The 26,806-nt window shown below is 43.7% G+C and overlaps 1 protein-coding gene across 3 annotated transcripts in view; it reads right to left on the minus strand.

The window, feature by feature from the left end:
• Positions 1 to 2,216: 2,216 nt before the first annotated feature.
• The window catches only part of Nek10 (NIMA related kinase 10), a 196,950-nt gene continuing 172,360 nt past the window's right edge, over positions 2,217 to 26,806 (minus strand). For 2 of the 3 annotated variants that reach the window (XM_059274196.1, XM_059274195.1), the window contains 4 exons: positions 14,938 to 15,046; positions 11,311 to 11,363; positions 11,179 to 11,234; positions 2,217 to 7,747 (listed from right to left, as the gene is read on the minus strand). In XM_059274196.1, coding sequence (XP_059130179.1) covers positions 7,690 to 7,747; positions 11,179 to 11,234; positions 11,311 to 11,363; positions 14,938 to 15,046 — 276 coding nt within the window. In that variant the 3' untranslated portion in view covers positions 2,217 to 7,689. Of the gene's footprint in view, positions 7,748 to 11,178; positions 11,235 to 11,310; positions 11,364 to 14,937; positions 15,047 to 24,300; positions 24,468 to 26,806 lie in introns of those variants that run through there. The other variant, XM_059274197.1, reaches the window with a different exon arrangement.

A 26,806-nucleotide genomic window follows, 5' to 3' on the forward strand; every position in this document is an offset into this window, starting at 1 on the left:
CTTTCAGTCCATTTAATGACATTTTCAAACACCCCCCCCCAGAAGCATATATGAGAAATCAGTCTTGCCTGGATAGGGTGTTCATTGCCTAAGACAGAACTTCAGTGAAGGGGTGAGGTTCTGGGCTACAAGCAGAGGGAATTTGGGTTCATCTACAATGTCAGACCCGATGGGATTCACCTACAGTGTGGTGGATATGTGGATACCCAGTGTTCTGAGGCAGGAGTGACGGTCTCGATGTTCTCACCATCATCCCTTCTCCACATTCCAGCCTCTGTTTGGGGTCTCTTGAGGATCTGCCATGAGTTCTCCTCAGGAAAAGTTCCCCATCATCAACACAAAAGGCTTAGGACAGTTAAGCCCTTGATCTGAAGTCTAAGCAGAAAATCACGGAGCAAGCATTTGAACCCAACTCCGGGGACCAAATTCTCAATTATGTTCACTTTTCATAGCACAGACAAATATGTTTAGGGGATTCTGGGCTTTAGGTGACTTTGTATATGTGTGAGCATTGTGCTGGGGATGGAAGTCTATTCCTTACCACCTGTAGTCTTTGGTATTGCACTCTGAGACAGAAACACTCCAGCGTAATATCATTGCTCTGTGCCCACGCACAGTCTCTGTTACTGGTGGTTGTTGTCTGGACCAGGTGTTCACAGTTTGGGTGGGGTGTTTTAATTGAAGAAACGTACACAAATAGCTAAGCAGCAGAAATCTGAGAAGCGAGCAAACAAGTGAATGTACAGGGTGGGTATACTTACAAGGGAGCAGTGCACTCTAAGGAGATTACTCAAGAACTAGCAACTACTTCTCAGGGCTTCCTTTTGTGTGTCCAGGAGGAGGAGGTTGTTGGGGCCAAGGTGTAGGCGCTTCTTTGTTTTCACTAAGCATGTCTTCTCCAATCATGCATAAGCATGAGATGGCAAGTATGGGATTCACTCTAAAAGTTCACTTTGTAGACAGTTTGTCTTACCGTACATGCACCTCCACCAGTCCAGGCTGGATAGGCACATTGCACCTAGATTCAGGATATATTCTAAGATGCATCTGATTACAAGGGCGAGTTGCTAGACTGATGGATGGATTTGTTTAAAGCAGGGCATATGTGTACCTCACCAGGTAAAGGTCCGGGGTTGCTAAGCTCACCCTACAGACTACCTCAGTCTCATCCCCTTGATCATCATCCCTGCTCACCATGGCAACAGTGCGGTGTGATCCATAGTCTTAGTTTGTTGGTAAATTTGTCTCGGCCCGCTGCAGAGAAAAGCAGCCACCTTGGTGTGAACTGTCTGTGGACTGAGCCTCATGGCAGGAGCTGTAGGTGGTACTTAGATGCTGAGGCACTCGGTCACCAAAGTACAGAACGTGACAATGATGGCATGCATTTGGCAGGTGGAGTCCTGACTCTAGTCAGCACTTATTCCTGCAGTGGCACTTAGCAGATCAGCTAAGCTGTGCTTAGAGTTCTGACAGATGCGGAGCAGCGTTGCTTCAAAGCGCTCGGTTCACAGCGATGTTACAGAGCAATCAGCGCTTGACCCATCTTCCCACACCCATGCTGATTTTGATCATGAGATCTGCTTGGCCCAGGGGGAACAGGGAGAACCTGACATACTCTGGAGCTTGACAAAGAAGTCCTGAATTTTCTCTTTACTTCTTGCTGTTGTCATAAACCACACCTGTTTGCTGGATAGATACTACTGGAGACACCAGAGGAGAAGGAATGTGAGAAAGGTGGGGCCTTCTCTCCCTCCACTCTGCATTCTCTGGGGTCCAGGTTGGTGGCAAGAACTAGCTTACCTGCCAGCCATTACGCAACATTTGTGTCAATGGGTAACTACTGTGAGAATCCACCAGTTACAGCCCAGAGACACAAATACACATGGCAGCTTGGGTAGAATTGATGCAGTAATGCACATCTATTATCCCATCAATGGGAAGGCTGAAGCTGGTAGTTTGAGGTCAGCTTGGGATACACTGCAAGATCCAAGCCAGCTGTATCTAACTGGAAAGAAAGAGAGGAAAAAAAATAGGAGGCAGCGGTTGGGGGGAGAGGAAGAGGGAGACTTAAAAACACAAAAGGAAAGAATGGAGAAGTTAATAAAAATAGAAATGACACTTACCCTTGACAAAAACAAAATTATTTTCCAATAACTTGAAAATACATTTTTATTTTCTTTAGCATTTTACAGAGCACATTTACACAATAGCAAAAAAAAAAAATAACATTTGCTTTCATCTTTCATGTGAATCTTTGATAGAAGCATTTCTTTCCCTTTTTTCGGCCTATGACTGTGTGGTTGCATTAGAGAATCACGGTGTCCGTAGAGAGCTTTGGGGGACAGCCAACAGGCACACTCGTTGTCTTCCACAACAGTGGAACCACTGGCACTCCCCTAAAATGCAGGCCCCCTTCAGGAGAGTCACAGTCTGTTACTTGAAATGAGGGCATTGGGGGCTTGCAAGGCTGGGGTGACCGAGGTGGATGGCGCTAGGACAAAACATGGTCCCATCTCAGAGACTAAGGAGAATAAGGGCCACTGGGAGGTTCATGCCTGCTGCAGGCACAAACCTCTTCCTTGGGCACAGGGCCATCCAGGAAAGAGCTCTGTGCTGCAGGAGAGCAGAGACTCCACTCCCTCTGGGAGGACAGCAGCACTCTTTGATGGCCACTGAATCACCACTGGGAACAGCAGAACTCAGGAGGCCTTACAATTCAGATTTTAGCCACTAAATGTCAGCAAGCAAAAATACTGAAAAGATTTTTCTTCTATGCATTTCTGTTTCCCAATTTGGAAGGATAAAATGGAGGGATCTTTCCACAGCTAGCCATCAAGCAGCTGCCGACAAATTATGAAAATACCTGCAGTGTCCCTTCCAAATCGGACTGAGCAACCATGTTCACGTGTCTCTGCATGTACACTCAAATCCTTCACAAATTGTTTTGTAAAATTTTTATTGTCAGATAAAATGAGCCTGAGCTGGAAGAGGGGGAAGAAAACTAGGCCCCAGGGGCACACTCATATTCACTCACAGGCAGATAAAATTTCTGCTTTGGGGTTTGTTTCTTGCTCAGCAACAAAATGCTTCCTTAGTATGTGCCGGGCTCTGGGCTCAGTCCCCCGTACTAAAAAATGGTGGCGGCAGCGGCAGCGGCAGCAGACCTACCTGGAGTGCAACGCCTCTATGCCTCACAGGGACATGCAGTCCCCAGCATGTCCTGGGACTTTAAAGGGGGCTCTGCTGATGTCTGGGAGAGGCCAGCTTGCTGTCACCATGTACAGCCGCTAGTTCCAGGAGACCCAGCAGCAGGGATCACTTGGGCCTCTGGATCTACCTAGAGGCTTCACTCTGTCGACTGCTCCTCAGTGAGGCTGATGCCCTACCCTGGGAATGATGGTCCTCCAACTACTGGAAGCAAGATTGTGTCTGGGAATTGACTAACTTCCTTGGATGATCTGTCATCGTCACAAGGCAGGACTTCTGGGTCCCCACAAACACCGTGTCCTGTCACAACATGAGGCTCCCCTAACAGTGCTATTTCTGCTCAAATCCACTAAAGTGTGAGGTAAACACGACAGGGAATTTAGCTAAAACTCACTTAATGTCTCATATTCTTTCTTAGAACCTTGGCTCCAGTGGCTCTTGGAGTGTAGAGCTAAACAGTGTGATAAGGAGATTCTGTTAGGGGCCTTGACTGGATGCTTAAGCAGTGACCAGTCCACAGGCATTGCCTCTTTGGATTATTATTTCTGGTATAAACTTCTCTTTGTTTTGTGGGACAATTCTTTCTTGACATGTTTCCAATACTTAGTACTATTCACTAGTGATCTCACCATACTGATTCCAAGGAGCTATCTCACCAGTCATCATCAAAATGGCAACAAGGCATGACTTTCCACAATGATGAAACCTCTCGTTTAGAGGAAACATAAGCTTCCCTCAATAGCTCATGCAGCAGCCACACTGCTCGCGTGTGCTTTTCTTATTTCTGACCACAGTAGCCAGACACAGGGCAGAGCTGGCTTCATGGGACAAAACGGGAGGAAAGGGGAGCATCTTGCTTTCAGAAAAATAACAGCACACTCTCAACTAAGGTGAGCCACTTTTACAGTATGAACTGGGCTTAATCATCTCAATATAGTCAGCCAAATGCTGCACAGATGTAACAGGATATAAACAGTCATGTAAACATGTAACATGCATATTACATTTACAACATGCACATTTTCACCATGAAGTTGCTTCCTTGAGATACATGTGACTTACTATCCACATGGAAAACAGCATCCCACAGTGGCATGTGCTAGCAGCACATTTTAATTTCAAAAACAATTTATCCAAAGCTGTCACTTTATCCCAAAGGAGCATTAACACAATCCAAAAGACAGCAAATGCATATATATCGCATCCAGGACCTGAACATAAAGATTTGATGTTCAGACAGAATTTCACACAGGATTAAGGTCAGAGTGTGCTAGCCTCTAGCTTCTACTCACTGCTGCATGGTCTGGGTGCTGAGAAGCTGTCCCACCCAGGTGACCTTGCACTGCCCGGCAGGTGATCTGGGTACTCATGAAAACCAGCATTTTCAAAAAGTAAGAGGTGAATAGTCAAAGTTGCTTAAAACAATTTTTCTACCTTCAGATGGGCAGAAAATGTGGGTATTTCTAAAGGAACTAGCATGTTCATTTTATGTAATTCCAAACAAGAAGAGGGAAGTAAAAGGGGGAAATGTGTATGTTCTGTACATATTAATACTGATAGAAGTGACTAGCCAATATTATTGTCTTCACAAATCTTAAAGTTAAGTTTAAAATTAGTGGTGATATCAAAGGAACTGGACATAGTCACCCTGTTCCCTTTTTGTCCCTGAGTGTTAGAATTCATTGCATTTAATGAGCTCCAGGCGGCACTTATATAGGAAGACCTTAACTTGTATAAACTTCTTAACAATGCCCCTCAGTGTACGTGTGTGTGTGCACGCACGTTCATACATGAGTGTGGGCTCGAGAACACAGGGGCTGCTGAGAACAGAACCCATCGGTGTTCTGCATTAGTGTGCCACACATGTGCCCACATGAAAGCCAACAGCACTCCTCCAGGTTTCTGAAATTCCTCTGCAGCAGTGTCTGTCTGTCTGTCCCTCTGTACTCCCGAGGTACTCCCTTCGGGACTGCATATCTGCCACAAGACAAAGACAAATATTTGCCGTTGCCAGTTTCCTGAGAACAGGACATTTTGCTTTTATGGAGGGAATGGAAGTTTCAAGTACAGATAAACAGAAAGAGCTGCTGGGTCAAAACATAATTAGCCGAAGCATTTGTGCATCGAAAGTTATATGAAGAGATTAATTCAAATTCTACCCCATACAATAGTCGGTCACTGGGAAGGAGATGGATTCAACATTTCACAGGATTTCATTGTACAACAAATCATTAAAAATCATACAAGACAAAAAGAAAACACGTAAACGTGATCAAGAATAGATGAGGAGGCCGTTAATCTCGAGGAGCCACTTCTTTGCATTAAAGACAATCAGCTGATCAAGACTAAATGACGTCTTGTTCTTGTCTGAAGGTCACAGAGCGCTTTGGAAAAGCTAACTTCACTGCTGGGGAGAGGCTGCATTCCAGGGCCTCCTTATACCTGGAGGATGACGTCAGTGACTGCAGAGACTCAGGAGCAACTCAAGGGGCACACACACAGCCCGCACCTTAGCAAATCCACCCAGCTACTGCACAGCTAGGCCTGAGCAGCTGTTACAGGGGTTTGTGTTGGCATCTTTTTGCTAATTTTACTGGCTTGTTCTGTGATAAGTGCCATTCCTATGGCCTAAAAGAGATATGGAGAAACTGTATATCTTTTCCTTTTCCATCAGTAGACTGCACTCATTTAAAAAATACTTCAATTAAATATTGTTTTCTTTACCAAGGCAATGGATGCCATTTTTTTTATTTACTATATATTACAGTTTGAAAGAGAATATGATTGTTTGAGCATTTACCCCACAGCTTAGAACGTTCTATGCAAGGCTTCTGTTGTGACTCAAGTCCATGCCCCTCCAGGCCTATGCCTCTTGCTATGTCAGGTGATCTATAAAATGACTGTGCAAACAGAAATAAAACTTTGCTTCAGTGAATCAATAATAGTGTTTGGATTCTGTATGTAAAATTCATATATGGATAGAATTGTTTTGAGAGCTGTAATTGAAATTTTTCATCACTGTATTAATATTTAAAATTAATATATTTTAATTGTTATCTTGGCTTAAAGAAAGAAAATATCCATTAGTAACCTGGAAAGGCATTAGTCTGCGATCGAAGGGAATTGGGATATAATTTAAATGTTAAACATACTAATTCTAAAGAATAGGACAAATTCACATTAAGTGATTTGCATACTATCCAGGAAGGTTATATTGTGTCTCAATGACTGCCAATATGTTCACTATTCAATCATGCTAAAATACATCAGCGCAGTTAAAGATAACACAAATCAATGGGAAGTTAGAAGTGTAATCTCACCTTCCAGCTTGCTAATTACATACAATAAACTGCCTTTGAAGTGGGGACACACACGCAGAGTTTGGGTTGATGCCATACTAGAGTGATCAGAAGCCAGTTGAAGAGGAGGAATTTGAACTCAGTGACCTAGCAAATCCTGTCTCAATAGAGGTGGGATGCTATTTGGCATTCTGATTTCTCTTTCTTTGGGCCATCTCAATGAGTAAAGAAAGAATTTATATTTTGTTTTATAACTCTGGGAGGACTCCCAAACAACAAACATTTATCTTACACATAAGCAATTTGGTAAGATCTAGAATAAGGGCTGTCATCTCTTTCATGGTCTGTGACTTCTTCAAAGTGTTCTAGAAACATTGCAAGCTTGATTAACAGCAAAATGTCACCTAATCAAGCCTCCCTCCTTCCTTGGACATATGTACACACACACACACACACACACACACACACACACACACACACACACACAGAAACACATGTTCTACACCAGTAGACTCTACTAGTCTAGCTGCAATCAGAGTATCTGACAGCTTCTCCCAGATATTACAATGACAGCTGCTCCTAGATGTGTGCAAGGTTACAATGACAGCTGCTCCCAGATGTGTGCAAGGTTATAAATACTGTCTGCAATGTGTCATGTCTCAGAACCTCTAGCACCCAAGTGGATCAGAAAGAATCAATCATTTCATTTACAAACTATCATATTCTAAATTTCTTTTAAGATTAAAAATGGGGAACACAATGGAATACATAGTATTTTTCACTGGGTCATGTAATTGTTTTATCCAAAACTCTTTTGTGTAGAAGGAAGGCTAGATACTTTTAAGCATAGTTTCAGCAATCATGAGTATAAAATGTTCCTTTGAAAAATAGAAGTTGTTTTTATGATTAACCTCGAGGAAAGCTCTGTGCTACTCCCACACCTACCCTGGCAGCCATTTTGCAGTGTTTTCTCCCAGAAGCACACACTAGCGCACCATTGTGCATGTAATACACACAGGGGACCGAGACCCAGCTCTGCGGTTGCCACACACTCCTGCAGCTCTGGGACTTGGTGTTTCCTGTACCACTCTAGCAGCAGCCAGTCCTGGGCATCTTGCAGTCTCGGTTGAAGCCTAGAACTTGAACTTGACTGGGAAAGGCCATCTGCTCCAGTGCAGCACTCCTATCTTTTGGTTGGGTAATTCTTGGTCCCCCATGGATAAGAGTGACATCTAGAAGATCTAGAAGTGGAAAGAGTGCCATAGAGTCACAAACATTTCTGTCCAACTGGCAAATTTCAATAGCTCTGGCTTAAGCAAATATGAATAATAAATAAACCACAATTAATAAAGAATAATTAATACAATGGGAAGTTTTAGAAAGCTCTGACCTTTTGCTGAAACTTGGTGATAGGATTTTTCTCTTGTTCTGAGTATAATGAGAACGAGTGATTCTTCATAGTGGAAAATCAACAGCATTCAAAGTAGCTTACACCACATAAACTTCTACATTCATTTACCTGTATCACATGAACACCTGTGTTCATTTACCTGTATCACATTGTGGTAGTTTGAATGTAATTGGCCCCATAAGCTCATAGGGAATGGCACCATTAGGAGATGTGGCCTTGTTGAAGTAGGTGTGACCTTGTTGGAAGAAGTGTGTCACTGTGGGGGAGGGCTTTAAGGTCTCCTATGTTCAAGCTATGCCTAGTTCAGATAACTTTCTGTTGCTTGCAGATCAGGATGTAGCTCCTTCTCTACTCTCAGCTACTTTTCCAGCACCATGTCTGCCTGCATGCTGCCATGTCCCACCATGATGATAATGGACTAATCCTCTGAACTGTAAGCCAGCCCCAATTAAATGTTTTCTTTTATAAGAGTTGCAGTGGTCATAGTGTCTCTTCACAGCAATAGAAACCCTAACTAAGACACATGTGAACATCTGTGCTCATCTACCTATATCACATGTTCATCAGTCTGAACAAGCAAAACAATGCAAGCAGATTCAATGTGCACTGCTTTTTAACTTGTATATATGTTTCTCAACACTTTCCACCATCATTATCCTGACAAAATATTGTTAAATCATCATAGGAGCTGGAGAAGGCTCAGAGGGTAAGGTACTTGCTGACAAGCTTGAAAATCTGAGTCCAATCCCTGAGACCCACATGGTCAAAGGAGAGAACTGACTCCTCAAAGTTATCCTCTCACCTTTCATGAGCATCCCTGCTTTCTCTCTCACACACAATCACACTCAAAAATGTAATTAATTTAAATGGTCTCAGTTACACACCACTTGTAGAGAGTTATATCATAAATACTATTATGTTACTAATCTCTCTCTTTCTCTTATTTGTACGTGTGTGTGTGTGTGTGTGTGAGAGAGAGAGAGAGAGAGAGAGAGAGAGAGAGAGAGAGAGAGAGAGAGAGAGAGAGAGAAGCCAGAAGGCCACCTTGACTGTTGTTCCCTGGACACCATCTCCCTTGATTTTTGAACCAGAGTCTCACTGGCCTGGAACTCACCGAGTGGCCTGAACCCAAGGGATAAGCCAGCGCTGGGATTACAAGCATACATTATCACACCTGTTTTTCTTCTTTCTTTATCTCTAAATTTTGTAAAACAGAGTATTTTGTGTATAGGTATTCTGCCTACATATATGTCTGTATACTACTTGCTTGCCTGGTGTTCTTGGAGGCCAGAAGAGTGTCAGATCCCCTGGAACTAGAGTTACAGACAGTTGTGAGTCCCTATGTGGGTGCTGGGAATTGAACCCAAGTTTTCTGGAAGAGCAGCCAATGTTCTTAATCACTGAGCCATCGCTCCAGCCCCTATGCCTATTTTTTTTTAACTTGAGTTTTGAGTTTTGGCAAGCCCTCTCCCATGGAGCTGTCTCCTCAGCCCCACACTTAGAGAATTTATGACTCTCCCTTACTTACACACAGCTCTCCTGGTCAATCACTGAATCATTAAGCTGCAATTTGGTATGTGTCTATCAGGATTTACAATTATTCACAAATGAGAATGGAGAGGTACCATTAAATAAACCAATAATGCCAATCATAAGTCTCTATAAACTCATACACCTAATTTTTCATTGACACATAGTTTGATTTTCTGCCAGAATATGAAGCTATTCACTTCCCTTGCTCTTGAGCCTCTGAGGAAATATACACAAATGACAATAACCATACAATGATAGCCTCTGCCCCACTACTTCAAGCCAACGACACTTGAAATAATAAGATGCTGAAAGTCAAGAACAGAACAGAGACGTGCACACTACCAGCAGGAGGCTTGTATGCTCAGCACTTGAGCAAAAGTGAAAACACAAACATCTCCCTGGGATGGTGGGAGGAGAGCACCTGTAAGGACAGTAATTTCTATCCACAATGTGTCCTTGCAACATGGAGATTATCACCTTGGCTCCCCAGCCTCAAATCACACACAGCTAAATTTGCAAAGGTTATATTTTAGAAACATGTTATCAAGCCAAAGGAGCAAGTGGATGATAATCTCATGTGTGATTCATAAGAAAGGCTCACAGAAATGGGATCAGAAGAGAAAAGCAGGACACTGAACTGAACTCAAAGAGGAATGTAATTTCTCTGTAATAACCTTAGCAAGCAGTTCCCGAGTCCTCACTTTCAAGGCTACTTGCTATCCTTAAGGGAAACTTTCAGAATAACTTAGAAAGCTACCACAAAGTATCTTTTATTGGCTACAAAAAGAAGTGTTCTTTCCCCAGGAGAAGCCTGCTTTCAGGAGTCCTGAGCATCTGGGGTATGTGCTGGATGTGGATGGTTCAACTCAATGGCTCCTTGGGAACACAGAGGGACACCTCTGTCAGCTGCTGCTCCTGGAACTCATGGCCTCCCAAGCACAGTACTTTCACAGTGCTGGCCAATCCCCAAATGCCAGGACCTGACTTCTTTCCCACTGAACTTCTCTGGTGTTTACTCGGTTCTTTGTCTGTTAGGAAAGGCTGGAAACAGCAGGAATGGGTACTTCCTGAGGAAGGCAACCAGCAATGATGGGCTAAAGCTGAAAGATGACTATTCCAACCCCCTCCCTCCAGACACACTGTCTACAAGGCTTTTCAGAGTGTGGTGCAGTGGCCCAAGCTTCAGACACCGAATATGGAAATTTGCTTGACAGTGAAATCTTACTAACTTCATTATCTTTGTCAGTATTTTCCAGAACCACCTATCAAATAAACTAAGTACCTTCAAATTATTATGGCATCACTTTGCCTAACTACAGGAGTTCTAAACTAGGTTTAAATTTATCAAATAGTTTATGTATCTTAAAGTCACACCAAGTGTGGTTTGCCTGACTATGAGAACAATGGATATCTGAGCTTCCACCTCATCTAGAATGATCTAGCAACTATTTAACTCAAGGAACCAACCAACCCAGAAATGCTTTCCCATTGAAGTCTAATAAGCAGGCAGAAACCTTTTGCTTCATTGGAGAACACAGTAGTGAGGTCTCCACAGAAGCTAGGCAACACATATTCCCCCTATGTCTGTATCTACTCAAAGCGAATATAAAAGTGTTTTAATCAGTTTGTAGAAATAAAGCTTTATGGAACCAAGGATGGAGAAAGCAGAGTTAATGTCCAACTATCTCAATTCATCCTTCACCTTTGAAAGGAAACTCTGACTCTTACCTGTTAGTTGTAAAGTTGTAATAGCCGCTTTCTTCTAGGACCTCTTCAATCACAGTCTGAAATTGACAGAAATTCGGTTAATAGGGAATTAATAGCAACACAGTTAAAACACCTGTGGCTGCAGAACACTACCTGCATCTGCTCGTATGTGAGTCCCTCTTCCACCTCAAGGTTGGTGGGTGGACCTGAAACACAGCAGTTACAGAAAGTCAGACTTTGGTTCAGAACTTCTTCACTATACCTTACTGCCGGCAATTAATACTGCAATTGTAGGAAACAGGGTCAGTTTCTTAACTGTAAAGACTCAAAGGCAAATTCCAGGGCCAGAGAGATGGCTGAGCAGGTAAAATGTATTTGCTTCAACAAGCCTGAAGACCTGAGTTTGATCCCTCCCTGGACTCCCAGATGTCTTCTGACACACACACACACACACACACACACACACACACTCACACTCACACTCACACACACAAATAAAATAAATTTAATTAAAAATAAAAGTAAATTCCAAAATGTCTTGGCCTTGCTTCTTTCCCATGCTTGGCAGCTCTGGGTGATGTCATTATGCAGCAATGAGTGAAGACTTCGGAGCAAACTCAGTGTGAACCAATCAAGGAGGTAAGGGTATGTGTGTTAGGTGAAGGGTGATTCCAGATGCACAGCACTCCAACCCACTGGGAGCTGCCCAAACCAGTTCTTGTCAGTTCAGTCTGCATTGACCTAGGAGGAGCCCCACTGGAGGAAGGCAAGAGGAGGGGTTCTTAGCTTGGCTGAAAACATGAAGACAGAGTACTGGCTCATTTTAAAGCCTTGTTTAAAGGCACTGCCCATGGTGCCAGCAAGTTCTGTTGTCTAGTTTTGCTAAGCCTCCTCTGACAGGGGAGCAGTTAGTTAACCCAGTCTTGGGCTTTTGAGAGACTTCAGAGTTCATTTCATCTCAGTTGCTTTGGTGAGACATCTGACCAGCAGGTGAACTGGTCCAACCTGGACCAGTTAAAAGCAAATGACTTCAGACATCACGTTATTGTGAACTTGGGATTGCTCCAGGTTCAGTTTAAAAAACACTGTACTCACCCAGGAGTTGATTTATCACATGAATATACATTCACAAAGTTTCACAACAAGCAAAAATGACTTCTTAGGCAACAATAACAATACACTCCTGCAAGCTGTCAAGTATTTATCTAACTCTGAAAACCTGACTTCTGGCTGCTGTGTCCAGGACCATCACTGCAGTTCCTGGGGAATTCTGAAGTCCTGGAAGAATGGGATGCTGCTTCCCAGGGTTCAGACATCACAAGAAGAATACAGTCATGCTGAGTCCCTCCAAAGGCCTGACCCTTGTTATGTCACACTGACTATACAAGTACTATACAATGTTTATCTTGTTTATCATTTTATTGTCTTATTCTTACAGTTACTTCCATTTTACAGGAGACACTGTGAATTTCCATGTGAATATGGAAATTACACAGAGAGTCTGGATTGTGTTGTCTTTGGGATTTTTAACTGGAGAGAGACATTTGATTGTAAAGGCTGCTGAGTTAAACCAATATATATATATATATATATATATATATATATATATATATATATATATATATATATATATTTCAAAGGTATCTTGACTTCAAAATTTGTGTCTAAGGATATATTGCTTTTGAAAAGAGATTCTACTTTTGTTTCCACAGAAGATGAGAACCTGTGGATTGATTCCAGGCTAATGTGGTTTGATCAACCAAGTCCCCCTGAAAGGTCTCAGATGACAGCCATGGCCCAGATGATCCAACATCCAGAACAGCTTCAAAGCAACAAGCTGAGATGATTCAGCTTCACAGATGACTACAGCCAAGATTTGAGTATAATTCTTAATTTTCTAAGGATCCCCATAATATTGCCAGTGTCCCCCCAATCAGCAGGAAGTAGTATGAGAAGCCATGCCCAAATTCTGAAAATGTTTATGAATGTTTTTTTTATTTAAAGCAGGTTGGTTATAAATGCAATCTCTTTCTAAAGAAGAAAGGCAGATATAGATATGATAGGATGAAGGGGTAGATTATTGAATCTACTTTTTAAAGAGCAACAACTTGTTTGAAATGTTTTACATTGCTATGGATTTTATTTATTGATACAAATTTAAAGTTAATTTTGTTATACTGTATATATTTTTCTAATCTTGTTTAGGTATTATGTTTATGCAACTCATTTAAAATTGCAATGTATAATTAAGAAATACAGATTAATAATTAAACATCTATGATAATCAAACTTATAGTTAAGTTAGTTAAGTTTTCTAGGTATACATAGATATATTTCAATTAGGTAGGTAATCTTCAAACACTTCAAAGACCTACAGAATATGGCATTTAAAATGTTTTAGGAATTTAGACTTTTCTGAACATTGAGACATTTCCGCTTGTGGCATCAACCTACTTCAGAGAAGATGATGGGCATCGCATATGGAGTTTGCTTTCTTTATGGCAAAAGTTAGCCATTTGGGCAAGAAACTGCTCTTGCCTGGACTTGACAGTATGCTGTATAAACTGGACATGCAGGACCCATGGGAAGATGACCACTGAACTTTACAAGGCAAGATGGTCCTTCAGGTTCCTGCTTCACAGAAGAAACTGTCAGACATTCTATGGGACACAGGGAGAACTGACTTATAAACTTTGCCAGAATGGGCAGAACAGTCTTTAAAATTTCCTGTTTCACTGAAAACTATGCTGGAGACTCTAGAACTGTAGGCTGAAGACAGATGCCCCAACATTACAGAGGAACTCTGAATGACTGTCCAGGCAGCCAGATGTCTCTGTCATTTCTAGAATTTTGGGAGTTGCCTCCCATGCACTTCCTATTTACTCAGGTAATATTATATCCTTCTGTGGTCTTTGATGGAGTTGAAGACTAGATAGTTATAATTATAGTTTCCTTAGCCATGATAAAAGGTAAATTAGATATAAAACTTTAGACTCACAAAAATAGGATGAATGATAAAATATTTTCTTTAATTTTACCAAATACAAATAGACTAGATAGTGTAACTGCAATTCTTGCTTGATAACTGCTTTATTATATATAATTTTACTATGTTAAAGTTAAAAGCTTCCTTTTTGATTAGACAGATAGGAGGAAGTGCTGTGGGATATCTTTCTGGATGCTGTGACTATGTGTGGCTCCTACTGGATAATAAATAAAGTTGTTTTGGCCTATGACAAGAAAGCTTACAGCCAGGCAGGAAATCCAAGTAGAGATAGAGAGAGAAGGGCAGGGTTGGCAAAGATGCCAGCCACTGAAGGAGCAACAAGATGCCGGTAATGCCAGGACCACATGGCAACATATAGATTAGTAGGAATGGGTTAATTTAAGATGGAAGAGTTAGCTAGCCAGAAGCTGAAGCCATAGGCCATACAGTTTGTAATTAATATAAACCTTAGAGTGATTATTTTATAAGTGTCTACAGGACCACAGGGCCAGGTAGAACTGAAGAAACTTCCAGCTACAGGCAACCAAGAAAAAAATAAAAGGAAATACAGTTCACACAAAGATCCTGCTGTTTGTCATGTCAATGAGCAAGAGAGGGGTTTCCTGTGCTGGGGCACGGTCTCTAGGAACCTCCAGATCCTAGTCACTGTACCCCCAACCACCATCTCAGAGGACATATTCCAGACTTTCTGTGTGGTGGGAGTGGTGTTTAGGACATAGGAACAAAATGGTTCTTTCTGTTGTTACTTTTGATGAAAGCCAGACCCCCCTTACCTGTGGGGTCACTTTGGGACCAGTTGTTTGCAGCCAGTGAATGATGGAGTAAGTGATAATCTGACGTAAAAAAGTTTGGCTCAATTGGTTCTGGAGACCCCTGAGATAACTGAAAAGGAAAATGAGAAAGCACATCAGAGACACAGGGCAGGCAGCTTCTGGGAGAGGTGCTCCCATTCCATTCAGGAACTCTGTGTCTGCATGAGAATGCTGGGGCTCTGTGGCCCCTTGTAAACAGAGGCACATCCTGCTTCCAGGGGACTGATGGATTGGAAGCAGAAATTTACAGTGAAGGCAAGTCAGACCATTCCTTAGTCACAAGAGAAAAACCATGCTTTATAAAGGCAAAAGACAAAAGGGTCTGGGACATCAAGGTGTTATTTTTAATCAATTATAAATCCCAGTTATTCAACAGAACAGTATGTTTAGCCCATCATCTGCTTTGAACAACACCTTCTTGTTGGAACACAGCAAGCAAATTTCTTAATACATTTTTCTAAATTACTATTAATTAACTTGGCTCTTCAAACCTTGGTTCCTAACACTCTATTCACCCAATGGTAGAATTTATTAAGTCCCAACTGTTTAATGCTCTTCTGTGAAGCTGAATTTTTAAATGGAATTTCTTAATGGAATTTAAGGCTATAAATATTTTCCAATTCACTTTACCTTTAATTCCACCCAACACTTGGATCGGCCAAGTTTTAGTGCCTGAGTTAATTTACTCTTAAAATGTCAAATATTAATAAAGCAGAAGCAGATAGCACAGTTTGAACTGGAAGGTTGTAGTTAATTTGGATTTACAAACTCTGTTCATGAGTTAAGCACATCCATTTCCAATCACTTGAGAAAACTGGCAGCAGAAGCCACAACCAAACAACATGTGCCACCTGGTAAACTAAAAGACGTGCGTGGAGGGGGTCCCCTCCTCCTTCCATATGCACCCCATCTTCTCTGACCTCCCTATCCCCTCTTTCTTCTATGAAAATAAAATGTACAAGAATGTTCATAACATACTGTTTATAATAACTAAAAGCTGGAAAAATCCCAAATGTCCACATAGAAAGACAGATACATCATGGTATGCTCCACTGTGGGATTCTACAAAGCAATGAAACAAATGATTGACATCCAGAATGTGGATGAATAGTGAACAAATAAAGTCTTGCACAGGAGACACAGCAGAAAGCTTCACCTATGTGCACTCTCACCATCCTGCAGAACCAAGGAGTAGTGATGGATATCAGGATTCCGATAACCCTGCAGCACAGATGCGGTGTGACAAGGATGGAGCCCGATGAGCAGTGAGGAAGTTCTGCTGGTTGCTGTGGTGGAGGTCACATGGGCAAACACATACCTTACTGTACATTCTGCATTGTCTTGATATATTTTAAGTTAGCAAGTCAGAACTATTCCATCATGGCACATCATATACTATGAATACACACTGCAGGCGTTTTCCAGTCTCCACATATATACTGTATTAGAAGAAAATGTGGTCCTGTCTCTTTTCATTCTTGAAAATGTGCTGTTCTTCAGTGACAATTGACAACTTGGGTATAGCATGACAAGATTGTCAGATGTTGATGTATTATACTGCAGAAGCATCTGATGGCCCTAGGCTCTGCCTTTCTTGTAGTCTGGCTAACAGTAGTCACTGTGTTTGAGCTTCTAAATATTCCCTGGGATCCTCAGAATGATTTCCTGTGTTAGAATAGCTTTAGATTTTTCAGTAAGGAGGTAGTCTACTCAACTAAACTATTCAGTGTACCTTGTTGTCCTAAAGATTATACAGCCACTAAAAGGCTTGAACCTTCAAGTAAAAGAACATAACTTGTGAGTGGGGGACCTCAAGACTGCCATTTTGAGATGGCAAGGGTAAGGTGACCCTTTTATTGGTATTCAGCCCTGAGGAGCAGGTTGTTAAGATTTTTAGTCTTGTGTCACATTGGCATACTCCTTTAGCTTGAGAGCCTCAGATCCTCTCTGGGGAGGAGAAATGGCCTAGGAACAAAGGCCAGGGCCAAAATTCAATACTCTTGTGTTTGAATCCAGATATATTTATTTTTTATTCCAGAACTCTGCAGAGCTTCTTTTTATAGTTTAGATTCTAGGTATAAATATTCTTTCTGCAAATTAATCTCCCCAGCCCACTCCATTTACTGTGTGTTATAGTGTCCACAATTTTGACATTGTGGCATGAGGCTGTCATCTACAGAGTTCACACTTGAGAACTGTTCAGTCAAATTACAAACACAAACACACACACAGAGATACAAATCTTACATTGCCCCTGGGCCACACAACTCAGAAATGACCATGAGACTACAATCTGTCCAGGAATATATATTGTAGTGTGTATAGATAACGCATATACAATAGGCAGTGCAGCAGATCTAGAGGAGTGTGTATAGATAATGCATGTACAATAGGCAGTGCAGTAGATGGCACCATGGAAAATGGGAGATTTGCCAGCACAGGAAGTAATGGTGGAGAGCTTCACCCAGGTGATGATGGAGGAGGTATAGACACAGAAGAAGCTGCCCTGTTCTTAGTGACCACAGCAGAACTCATTACCACTGATTGAGTGCTTAAGACATTCTGGCAAATTCTGTCATTCTATTGGGCTCTTACCACTACCCTATAAGGTAAATATTCGTTTCATCTTGTGGATATGGAAGCTGGAGAGGGCATTTACTTAAGGAGCATAGCAAAAGGGGTAGAATCTGAGCTAGAGTCCAGGGCTTTCCACAATCAAAGGTCAAGTGAACCTTCCACCCCTTGGCTTGAGTGACTTGAGGATATGAAGATTAAACAGTCCGAAGAGATTGACATTTAAACAAAGCAAAAAGAATGGTATTTCTAGTGGTCCTGATGTGGGCATAGGGAGGGGAAGGTGATTCTAATTATGGATGTGACAGATGGCAAAGTTCCTGTTAACCCAGTAGGTGGAGACAGAGAGGAAACACAGAATGACTTCCAAGTTGCAGCCCCTGTGGCTAGAGTAACCTCTGGGTGGTTACTGGTCCCACTGTGGCACTGTGAGCACTCAGCTTGTATGTAGACCTGACTTCACCACGCTTTCCCTCTTTGCATGACACCAGGGAGCACCCTCAATTCTGAAGTGCAGGTGGCTGTGAACGTTTTTGAACAAGTCAAGGAGTACATTGATAGAACTGATTGTGGTTGTCACCACCGCTGTATCAGGACATCCCTGAGTTGGGGCAGCTACTGAGGCATTTTAGCACTTAGTCAGTTAAGAGCAAACACTTCAGGCAGAAATTACAGAGAAGCCAGCAAGGAGAGACTATCATTTCCCAGACTACCTCTTCTTTTCCAGACCAGAAAGTCTAGTCCTCCGCTGCAGACCCACGTCACAAAGAACACAGCACCTAACCGACGGAGAGAGAGAGCTGCGGAAGACAGAGCCAAAGATGAATGAAAGTGGACGCCAGAAGTGAGAAAAGTTTGCAGACAGGCCACCACTCTGCACTCCCGGCTCCTCTGGTCTAATTTCCTTCAGCTTTCCTTGTCCTCTGAGACTGAATGCCACTGTTAGAAGCCGGAAGAGGTCCCATGTTCTCTAATCTACTGCTTCTTTTAGCTTCTTACTAGCTTTTCCCAAGCACTTTGTAAACAGAAATGATCACTATCTATATTCACTGGTTTTCTTCCACTAGCCAACAGTTCATCAGCTCTGCCACACTCTAAGCTCCTTCTACCAAAGCACTCAGCTATATAGTGTTTACGTTTTCTCTAAGACTCATGTCCCTAACAGAATGTCATCATGGAAAGGATGGAAATGTTCTGTGTGGTGTCATTTAGACACAGGACCTAGTCTTCCCCAGACCTACTTTAGACAATGATGATGGCATCGAGGCAAGAAGGCTGGTGGCCTTCCTTCCAGGAAGGTGGCCCCTGACACTGGAGCCTTTCTTCTGGGTCAGAACTAATCACTGTTGCCCTACTGACTTAGCGAGCCTCTGGATCCCAGGCAGGGCCAGGTAAATATAAAGCATGGTTATCACGGGTGTGAAGTCCTGGGAGCTGAGCAATCTGCCTATCTGGAAAAGAGCTGGAAACTCAGCCATTAAACAGTACAAACTGGATCTGCAGATACGCACTCAAGTGGAGAGTCAAGGCAGCGCCAAGAGGCCAACTGAAGTTCTGAGTCGGGTAGCCCACCATAGTGGGAAAATGTCACCGATTTGTCCTTGCCCCCCTACACCAAATGCTCTGCAGAATGGTAGCTTCTAGAGTGAGGAAGAGGACAGAGTTGTGATTCCTGAGTGTCACTGTGTAAAGAATGTGATTGGCCAGCTAGACTGTCTTATCTTCCTAACAAAGACCCTATGACTGTTGGATATGTTCACAGTGGGCAGGCATGGCTCTCTGTATGCTTTTGAGTCAGCAGCAGTGGACAATGCCTGGAAACCGTGAAAACAGCATAAGCTCTGCTCTTCCCAGGTCCACGGCCTCAGAACCAGGCTAACAGTATCCCCTGTGACTGGGATGCACCGTAAAATGTAAGAAACACTGTCCCTACCAGGTTACTAATTTCTCTCCCTGATTCCCATGCTGGAGCCATGTGGGAGCATCTCAAAACTAAGTACCTGGTTCCAACCCTCAGAAAACAAACCCCCAGAAGTATCAGAAGGTTTGGAATCCCTAGGAGAGTCAAATGAATAGGAAACTATGAGAACTCCCCCACACGTGGCTGAGTGCTTACAAAACAACCATTTCCCAGGTGGGCCTTAGTTCTTCGGTTTACTGTAATCTCCGGTTCAGACGATACATGAACCTTGTAATGTAAAGGTCTTGAGAAGCCATGGTGACAAGTTAGAATCACATGGTACCATGCCTTTGTGCAATCAGGAACAGTCAACTCTTGTCACAGGGGATCGGCCCCTTTCACCCCAGCCCTTTCATAGGACATAAGCTTGTCCACTTCTGAGTGGCAACTTAGTCAGGAGAGAGAGCTCCTTTCAAATGTCAATGGCCGGGCCTTTTCTGGGAAGAGCCTGAGACAAGCATCAGAAGCAAACAAAGAAAATGACTCTTGATTATAAACAACAACAACAACAGGCAGCCACTTTAAAGGGGTTGGGGAAATGGCTTAGACAGTAAATGACGCGCAAGCAAGAGGACCTGAGTTTGATCCTTAGCACCTATGTTAAAAGCCACAAGTGGCTCTACACGCTTGTAATTCTAGTGCTGGAGAGGGAGAGACTATCAGACCCTTGCTAGCCAGTCTAGCTTAATTTGGTCAGTGAAAGATCCTGTCTAAAATCAAAACAAAGCCATGGTGAGTAATGACACCCAAGGTTAACCTCTGGCCTTTACATGCACATGTGCACATTACCAACCCCCTGCCTCAACACTCTTAGAAGGTGGAAACTGGTCAGGAGTTTAGGGGCAGGGACTTTGATTTTTGTTTTTAACCAAAAGCTAGCAATGCCCTTGGTGCGTAGTAGCTGGAGACTAGAAATGCTGGCGTATTTGGGGCTCTCATTTCTGGGCTGGCTCCTCATCTTTCTCCTTTTCTGTGTAGGGTTTGTGATACGGAGCTCTTATATGAACTCATGTTTGTTCCTGGTAGGATGAAGTCACTTGCTCTTCGTGGAGGGTTCTAGTCTCACTTCTTCTATACATGAGGGTATAACCAAAACATGAGTCCAGAGACCTGGGATGCAGAGGTACAGACACAGATGCTTCATGGGTAGGTCAGCAGAACTCTCAGCTCATGCCCAGCCCCCACCCCACCTCATGCCTCAGCCCAGAAAAGGTTTATTAACTCACAACACAGCAACCCTCAGAGGCAATCCCTTCCTTGGAAGCTGTTCTGCTTGTTTCCTTCCTCTTTGGCACTTGCCTGTGATAAAAGCTGTCTAAAACTCACCCTCCCCTTGTCTGTGAAATTCACGTTTCAAGTTCACAAGACAAGCTCACTGGTGGCCACTGAGTGTCCAGGACCCTCAGGCCCTGAGTTATGCTCACCTGAGGTGAGAATGCCTCTGTGGCCCCCAAGGACACCCCACCAGCTGTCACCACTGGTTCCCCTGTGTCGTATTGGTGAGCAGGTTGGGAATCAGTGTGATATCCCACACGGGATAAGTGTGGGATGTCACACACATTCCCCGTCTGTTGGGACGATGAGCATCGAGAACCGTGACATCTTACCCCCTCTCCTGTTTCGCCATTACCTCATCTACAGGCTGTGTTAGTTCCTGTCTTCCTCTCTCTTTTTAATACTGCCCTTCACTTTTCCCAAGACCTAATGTTAGTTGGGTGGGGGAAGCACTTCTCCCTTTCATTCTTCCTTCCCAGCATCTCTTCTATCCCAGGCTGGGTACCAGAGGAAGTGAGCTGAGCTTAGGCTGGAGACAAAGCTGCCTGAGGACCCCAGCTTTAACCTTTCCTGCCACTAACCAGTGTTCATTCATCCTTCCTCATGTGAGCAAGGAAATGATTTTATTCCAGAAGTATTGATCATGGCCTGGGGCAATCAGATTAAACCTTTTCCTTCTTTTCTTTCCATGGCATATAGTGCCCCATGGGTAAAAGCCAAGAGTGCCCCTAAATGCTATACCTGCTTTATAGGACATTATCTGGATTCATGCCTGGATAAATAGAGGCAGAGCTGCCAGGATAATGAGCTCTTTGAAACAGCTGAGCCTTGGAGGACCACACAGATTCCTGGCCACCCAATGCCACGTCTGGCAGATGCACAGGATGCCAGCAACCCTAAGCTGATCCTGCCTGCACAGGCCAGCAAGTCCCCCCCCCCAGAGACCCAGGGAAGGCCACCACCAGCTAGACTCATCATGCTCCAGGTGCCCTCACTCTTGCTGTCACTTCCAATTTGGTGACAAGCTGAGGAAAAGGGGCATCTTGATGCCATCACCTTCTGAGTTCTTTCAGATAGTTTTATTTTATGTGGCTCTATATTCTCTAGATTACAAACTGTTTTTTGTTTTTGTTTTTTTTTTATCAATTTGGTTTCTAAGGGACCTGGAATCCTGCCTACATGGAGGGCCTCACCAGATGCTGCTCTCCGGTGGGGCTGCAGAATGCTGTCCCCCTCCCAGTTCCTCCATGTGCTCCCAAAGCAGCAGTGCTGACACACACTGGGCACACGTGTCCACTCCCCTGTGTCTTCCATGGCTCTTGTCCCAGTGGCAGCTTCCAAAAGGGTAGGCACCGAGGGGTGAGTAAGAGGAGCCCCAGGTGCTTTCCCAGTCCCGGCATTCTGTCCTCGGCTTCTTTATAAACACGCGCCTGCTCCTGGGGGCGGGGATGAAATTCTGCTCTGTTCACAGGGCTCCAATCTCACCATTCCTGGACTCCTCTCTTGCCTTTGCTCTTTCCCTCATGTCTTCAGAAAGACAGAAAACCACAACCAATCAAATCCATAGCCGCAGAACCCGTTCATTCTCAGCTTGTACATCTACAGCTCCTTGAGGTCAGGCCCAGGGGGCATTGAAGAAGAAGGAGCAGAAAGATGGAAAGAGGCAGAGGATCAAGGAGTAGCTGTGAGATTTTGTCTCACAGAAGTGTTGAAAGGGAAAAATCAGTAGCCATCTAGAGAGACGCCCCCCCCCTCCTCTAAAGGTATTTGCTGACCAGCAGTTTTAGAACTGACCAAAAGTTGAACTCATGAAAAGATAAGGCTGGAACAATAAATCTATATATCCTGGACTTGGTAAAACAGGATATGGGGAGTAATGGACTCAACTGACCAGAAATTGAACTTATGGGAAAATAGGACTGAAACAATAAATCTGAATGTATATATCCTGGGTTCAGCAAAAGCAGGACATAGGGAGTAAAAAATTTATGTCTGTGTAGATACCCTGAATCCTGTTAGCCATCAGTAACCTCATGCTTATACTTCAGCCAGTAACTTCAAAGAACTACCTAAACCCTAGCCCCCTCATTCAATCCCAAGATATGTAACTCTCTGCATGTAAACCTTTCCGATATAAACCCCTTAAAGTGAGTGCTTTGCTTTGTTATTAAAAACCTCTGTGTGCTTGCAATGGATATTGGCTCTGTGGTGGTCTTGCAACGCGGGCACAACAGTGTCATGAAGTCTAACCACCAAGGCTGACTAGACATGAGCTGAACGAGGATGGCACCAACAGACACGCTAACATGAAAAGGGAAACACTCAGGAGGCCTCAGCCCTGGACAAAGAACTACAGGCAGCTGAGGAATGCTGGGAGGCGGGGGAAATAGTCTTACCGGGGAAGAGAACATGATTGGCTATCCAATATCAAATGATCAGCTCTGAAAACATACACATACACTTTTCTAAGAAAAGTAAGACCAAGCCTCAGCCCTTAAAGGAACATCCATGGGAGAACAAAGAGCAGTAAGCATGGAAATGTTCCACCTACTGTCCCATACTACCCCTGAGCTTCATCCCTTTGAAAAATGGGAAATCTATTCTATTTCCCCTTCCCAGGGAGGCAGAAGGGTCAAGGACACAATGGCCCACAGAATCAACTAATCAGGGCTTATAGGGGCTCACGGGTACTGAAGTGACAATCACAGACCCTGTATGGGTCCGAGTTAGGGTCTCTGCATATATGTTACAGTTGTGTAGTTTGGTGTTCTTGTGAGACTCCTCGCAGTGGGAGTAGGAGTTTTCTCTGACTCTTTTGCCTGCACTTGGGACCCTTTTCCTCCTACTGGGTTCCCTTGTCTAGCCTTGATATGAGGGTTTGTGCCCAGTCTCATTGTAATTTATTATGCCCTGTTCAGTTGATATTCCTGGGAATCAGAGGATCTGGGGAAGAGGGGAAATGGTGGAGACTGAGAAGTGTGGAGGGAGGAGACTGCAATTGGTCAGGATGGAATGTATGAGAGAAGAATTAAAAAGAAGGAAGGGTGGGAGGGGGAGGAAGAGAGAGAGAGAGGAGAGAGAGAGAGAGAGAGAGAGAGAGAGAGAGAGAGAGAGAGAGAAAGAGAGAGAGAGAGGAGAAAAATGGGCACGTAGTCTCTATCCCATTTTTTCTCAAGCCTGGATTCTTATAAAACTGTCTCCTCCATCATTCTTTCTCCTGATTTGTTTTGGTAACAGTGGTAGGTTACAAGACCTCAGGCCCTGGTAACTGTGTTGTTTATTACGTGTCCTTATCTGTGTTTGCTGCAAGATCCAGAGCAGGGACTGGCAAACTGCTCTATGGAGTTGTGCAGTAAACATTTCCAGCCTGGAGGAAGTAGGGTTTCTGACTTTACAGCTTTGCCTGTAATGATAAAGTAGCCACAGGCCAGATGGAAATGAATGCATATGGTTATGTAAATAAAGCTTTATTTATACAAGTAGGCAGCAGGCCAGATTGGCTTGAGGGTTAGAGTTCGCTGACTTTCACATTTAGAAGTTTGATCAGATGCAGCTGCAAGCTTTTGGCAGAAAGGACTGTGTCCTGCATTGGGTGACATGTGCTGTCAGGTGCCCCCTTTCGGTGGCATCTCCATCCCTTCTCGCCCTGGGACTATAAACCCAAGTGCCAGCTGAAGTTCATCTATAACATGAAATATCCCTTCATTAACAATTAGTTTACCCTGAGACAGAATTTAAAACAGAAAGGAAAAGGATTGATACCCTTCAAAAACAAGTGTTAAAACAATGAGTGGGTTACTTTTCATGCCCCAAAAGTAACCAATGAGTGATCTTTTTCCTTTAGTACCATTATTAACTCCTGAATTTAATGCTGCTATCACACTGTGGCTGTATTCTTAGGAACAGCTTCAACACGGCTCCCAGTCCTTTGGACACATCATCAGGAGTCCCTGGCAGTGCCGTGTGCTATACCTCAAAAGAGCACATTCCAAGCTTGTGAGATAGATCCCTGCTCTGCGCCAATCAACTGTGTCTCCTCAGAAACATGTGGAGATGAACTGAATTGTGCTTAGTTATGCATTAGTTTCTAGAGTATTTTAGTGAGTATGTTTTTAAAAGAGAAGATTTGTCATGAATTTATGCTTACTGACAGTGCTGTGTAAATATTGACATGAACTCATCTTTTCTATCTTGCTTCTCTCTTTTCCCGTGTTAAAAATCCCAGTTCCATGGCACTGTGCTATCACTCGCTTGGCTTTGGTGCCCCTGAACTATTCCAGCCAAGATGGAAAAGTCTGGATCAAAGAGCTGCTTAGATGAGTTGGAGAGAAAGAACTCAGCTCTCAGAAATGGGCTTTTCCACCTTTTGACTTCTGCACATACCACACTGGCCACTGATAAGTTATAAGCGCCATTGATACGTGGCTGCAGCCATCCCATAATGGCTCTTTCACACTGTAGGCACAGGCTCCCAGGGTCTTGGAAGGAAGAAGAAGGTAAAAGCCAAGTACATGGGGGTGGGTAGATGTGAGAGTGTCTGACAGTCAGAGTCTAATTGACTTCCGTTGATTGCACAGGGGATGAAATGCCCATTTCTGAACAAATGTCATTGCAAGAAAAAGACTACCAGAAAGGGGCGGGGTGCAGGGGGGTCATGAACTTCTCTGGTGTACATCTTTCCACATACATAAAAGTGCATGAGTAGATCATACCAACACACATTTTAATAAAGAACTGAAGAAATGAAGACTTCCTTATGAAATGCATGAGTACATAGTATATGCTACTTTCACAATTATATATGAAGCACTGACCACAGTCTAGGATGTGCAAGATGTTGGGAAATCAAAAATAAGAGACTGCTGCACTCGTGAGACACACAGCAGATGAAAGCTGTTTAAACATGGGAGTGAAGAGGTGAGCTGGTCATGGAAGAGGGGGATGCTGGCTATGCACAGGGAAGCCTCAGCAGGGCTTCTGTGGAGGAGCTGACTGGCGCCTATCAGTGGAGTACAGGCTCACTCCACTACGTGGCCAGGCTTCCCGTGGTAGAGCAGGACCTCACCTCTGCTGACTACAGCGGAACCCTAACTGCTGAGTGTCCTCTTCCCTGAGGCACAGGGCTCCATTGAGTGTGTTTCAAGCTGACACCAGTTTATCAGAAAAGAGCCAGTGGCACCAGTCACTAGACAGTGTGACCTGCCTCCTAAACCTGCTGAAAATGAAGACAACTCTGTCCCCAGGCCCTAGAAACCAGCTTGGCAAGCCTGAGGGTATTGTAAAGATGCAAAGCCTACCTTTGTCTATCAGACTGGGAAACAAGGGACTGAGAGCTTTCCCAGGAATCTCATGCTGGAGAAGGGAAGGCTGAAATTTGGTGCCAGAGGGGAGTTTGTCTCCTGGAGACAGAGCCCATGGTTCAGACAACTTCTCAGACCACCCTGAAAGAAAGCTTCCAGCCAGGCACTGATGCCCATCTCTTGCCTTCCCCATAGGTCCCTGAAGGCCACTTGGGCCCTCAGAGGGTCACTGGATCCCTTTGTCCCTCTTCTCTACGTGGCCACATTGAGTAAGTCTCCTTTACCTGCTTTTCACTCTTAATTTGGCTCCTTGTTGGCTTGTTGAGGGTTGAGGCTGTCAGCCTGGCTCAGTAGCTCTCTCACTGGAGACCCCCAAACTCCTCCACTACCCCCAACAATCCCACCTTTAGGCTCAGACCAGGATAGTGACCAGAGATGCTCTCAGACCACAGAGAGGGAACCAAGGATGGCAGGAGGGTGATTTAACAGAAGAAAATGTCAGGGAAGAAACAGCGGGAGCCCCTCATGAGAAAGACAACAAGGACTTGCCTTCAGGCCAGGCACAAGCTTAAAAACCACTGGGTGGGAGGTGAACGCACCTCTGAACATCCTTCTGAGGTGGAAGCTTTCATCCCTTAAAACCAGACTTTCTGCTACAATGAATTTGTATGCAAATTGGGTTATTCTCAGTATTACTTTAATAAGAATATAAAACCAAGCA

The sequence above is a fragment of the Peromyscus eremicus genome, chromosome 9, assembly GCF_949786415.1.
Source record: "Peromyscus eremicus chromosome 9, PerEre_H2_v1, whole genome shotgun sequence".
NCBI classification, from domain to species: Eukaryota; Metazoa; Chordata; class Mammalia; order Rodentia; family Cricetidae; genus Peromyscus; species Peromyscus eremicus.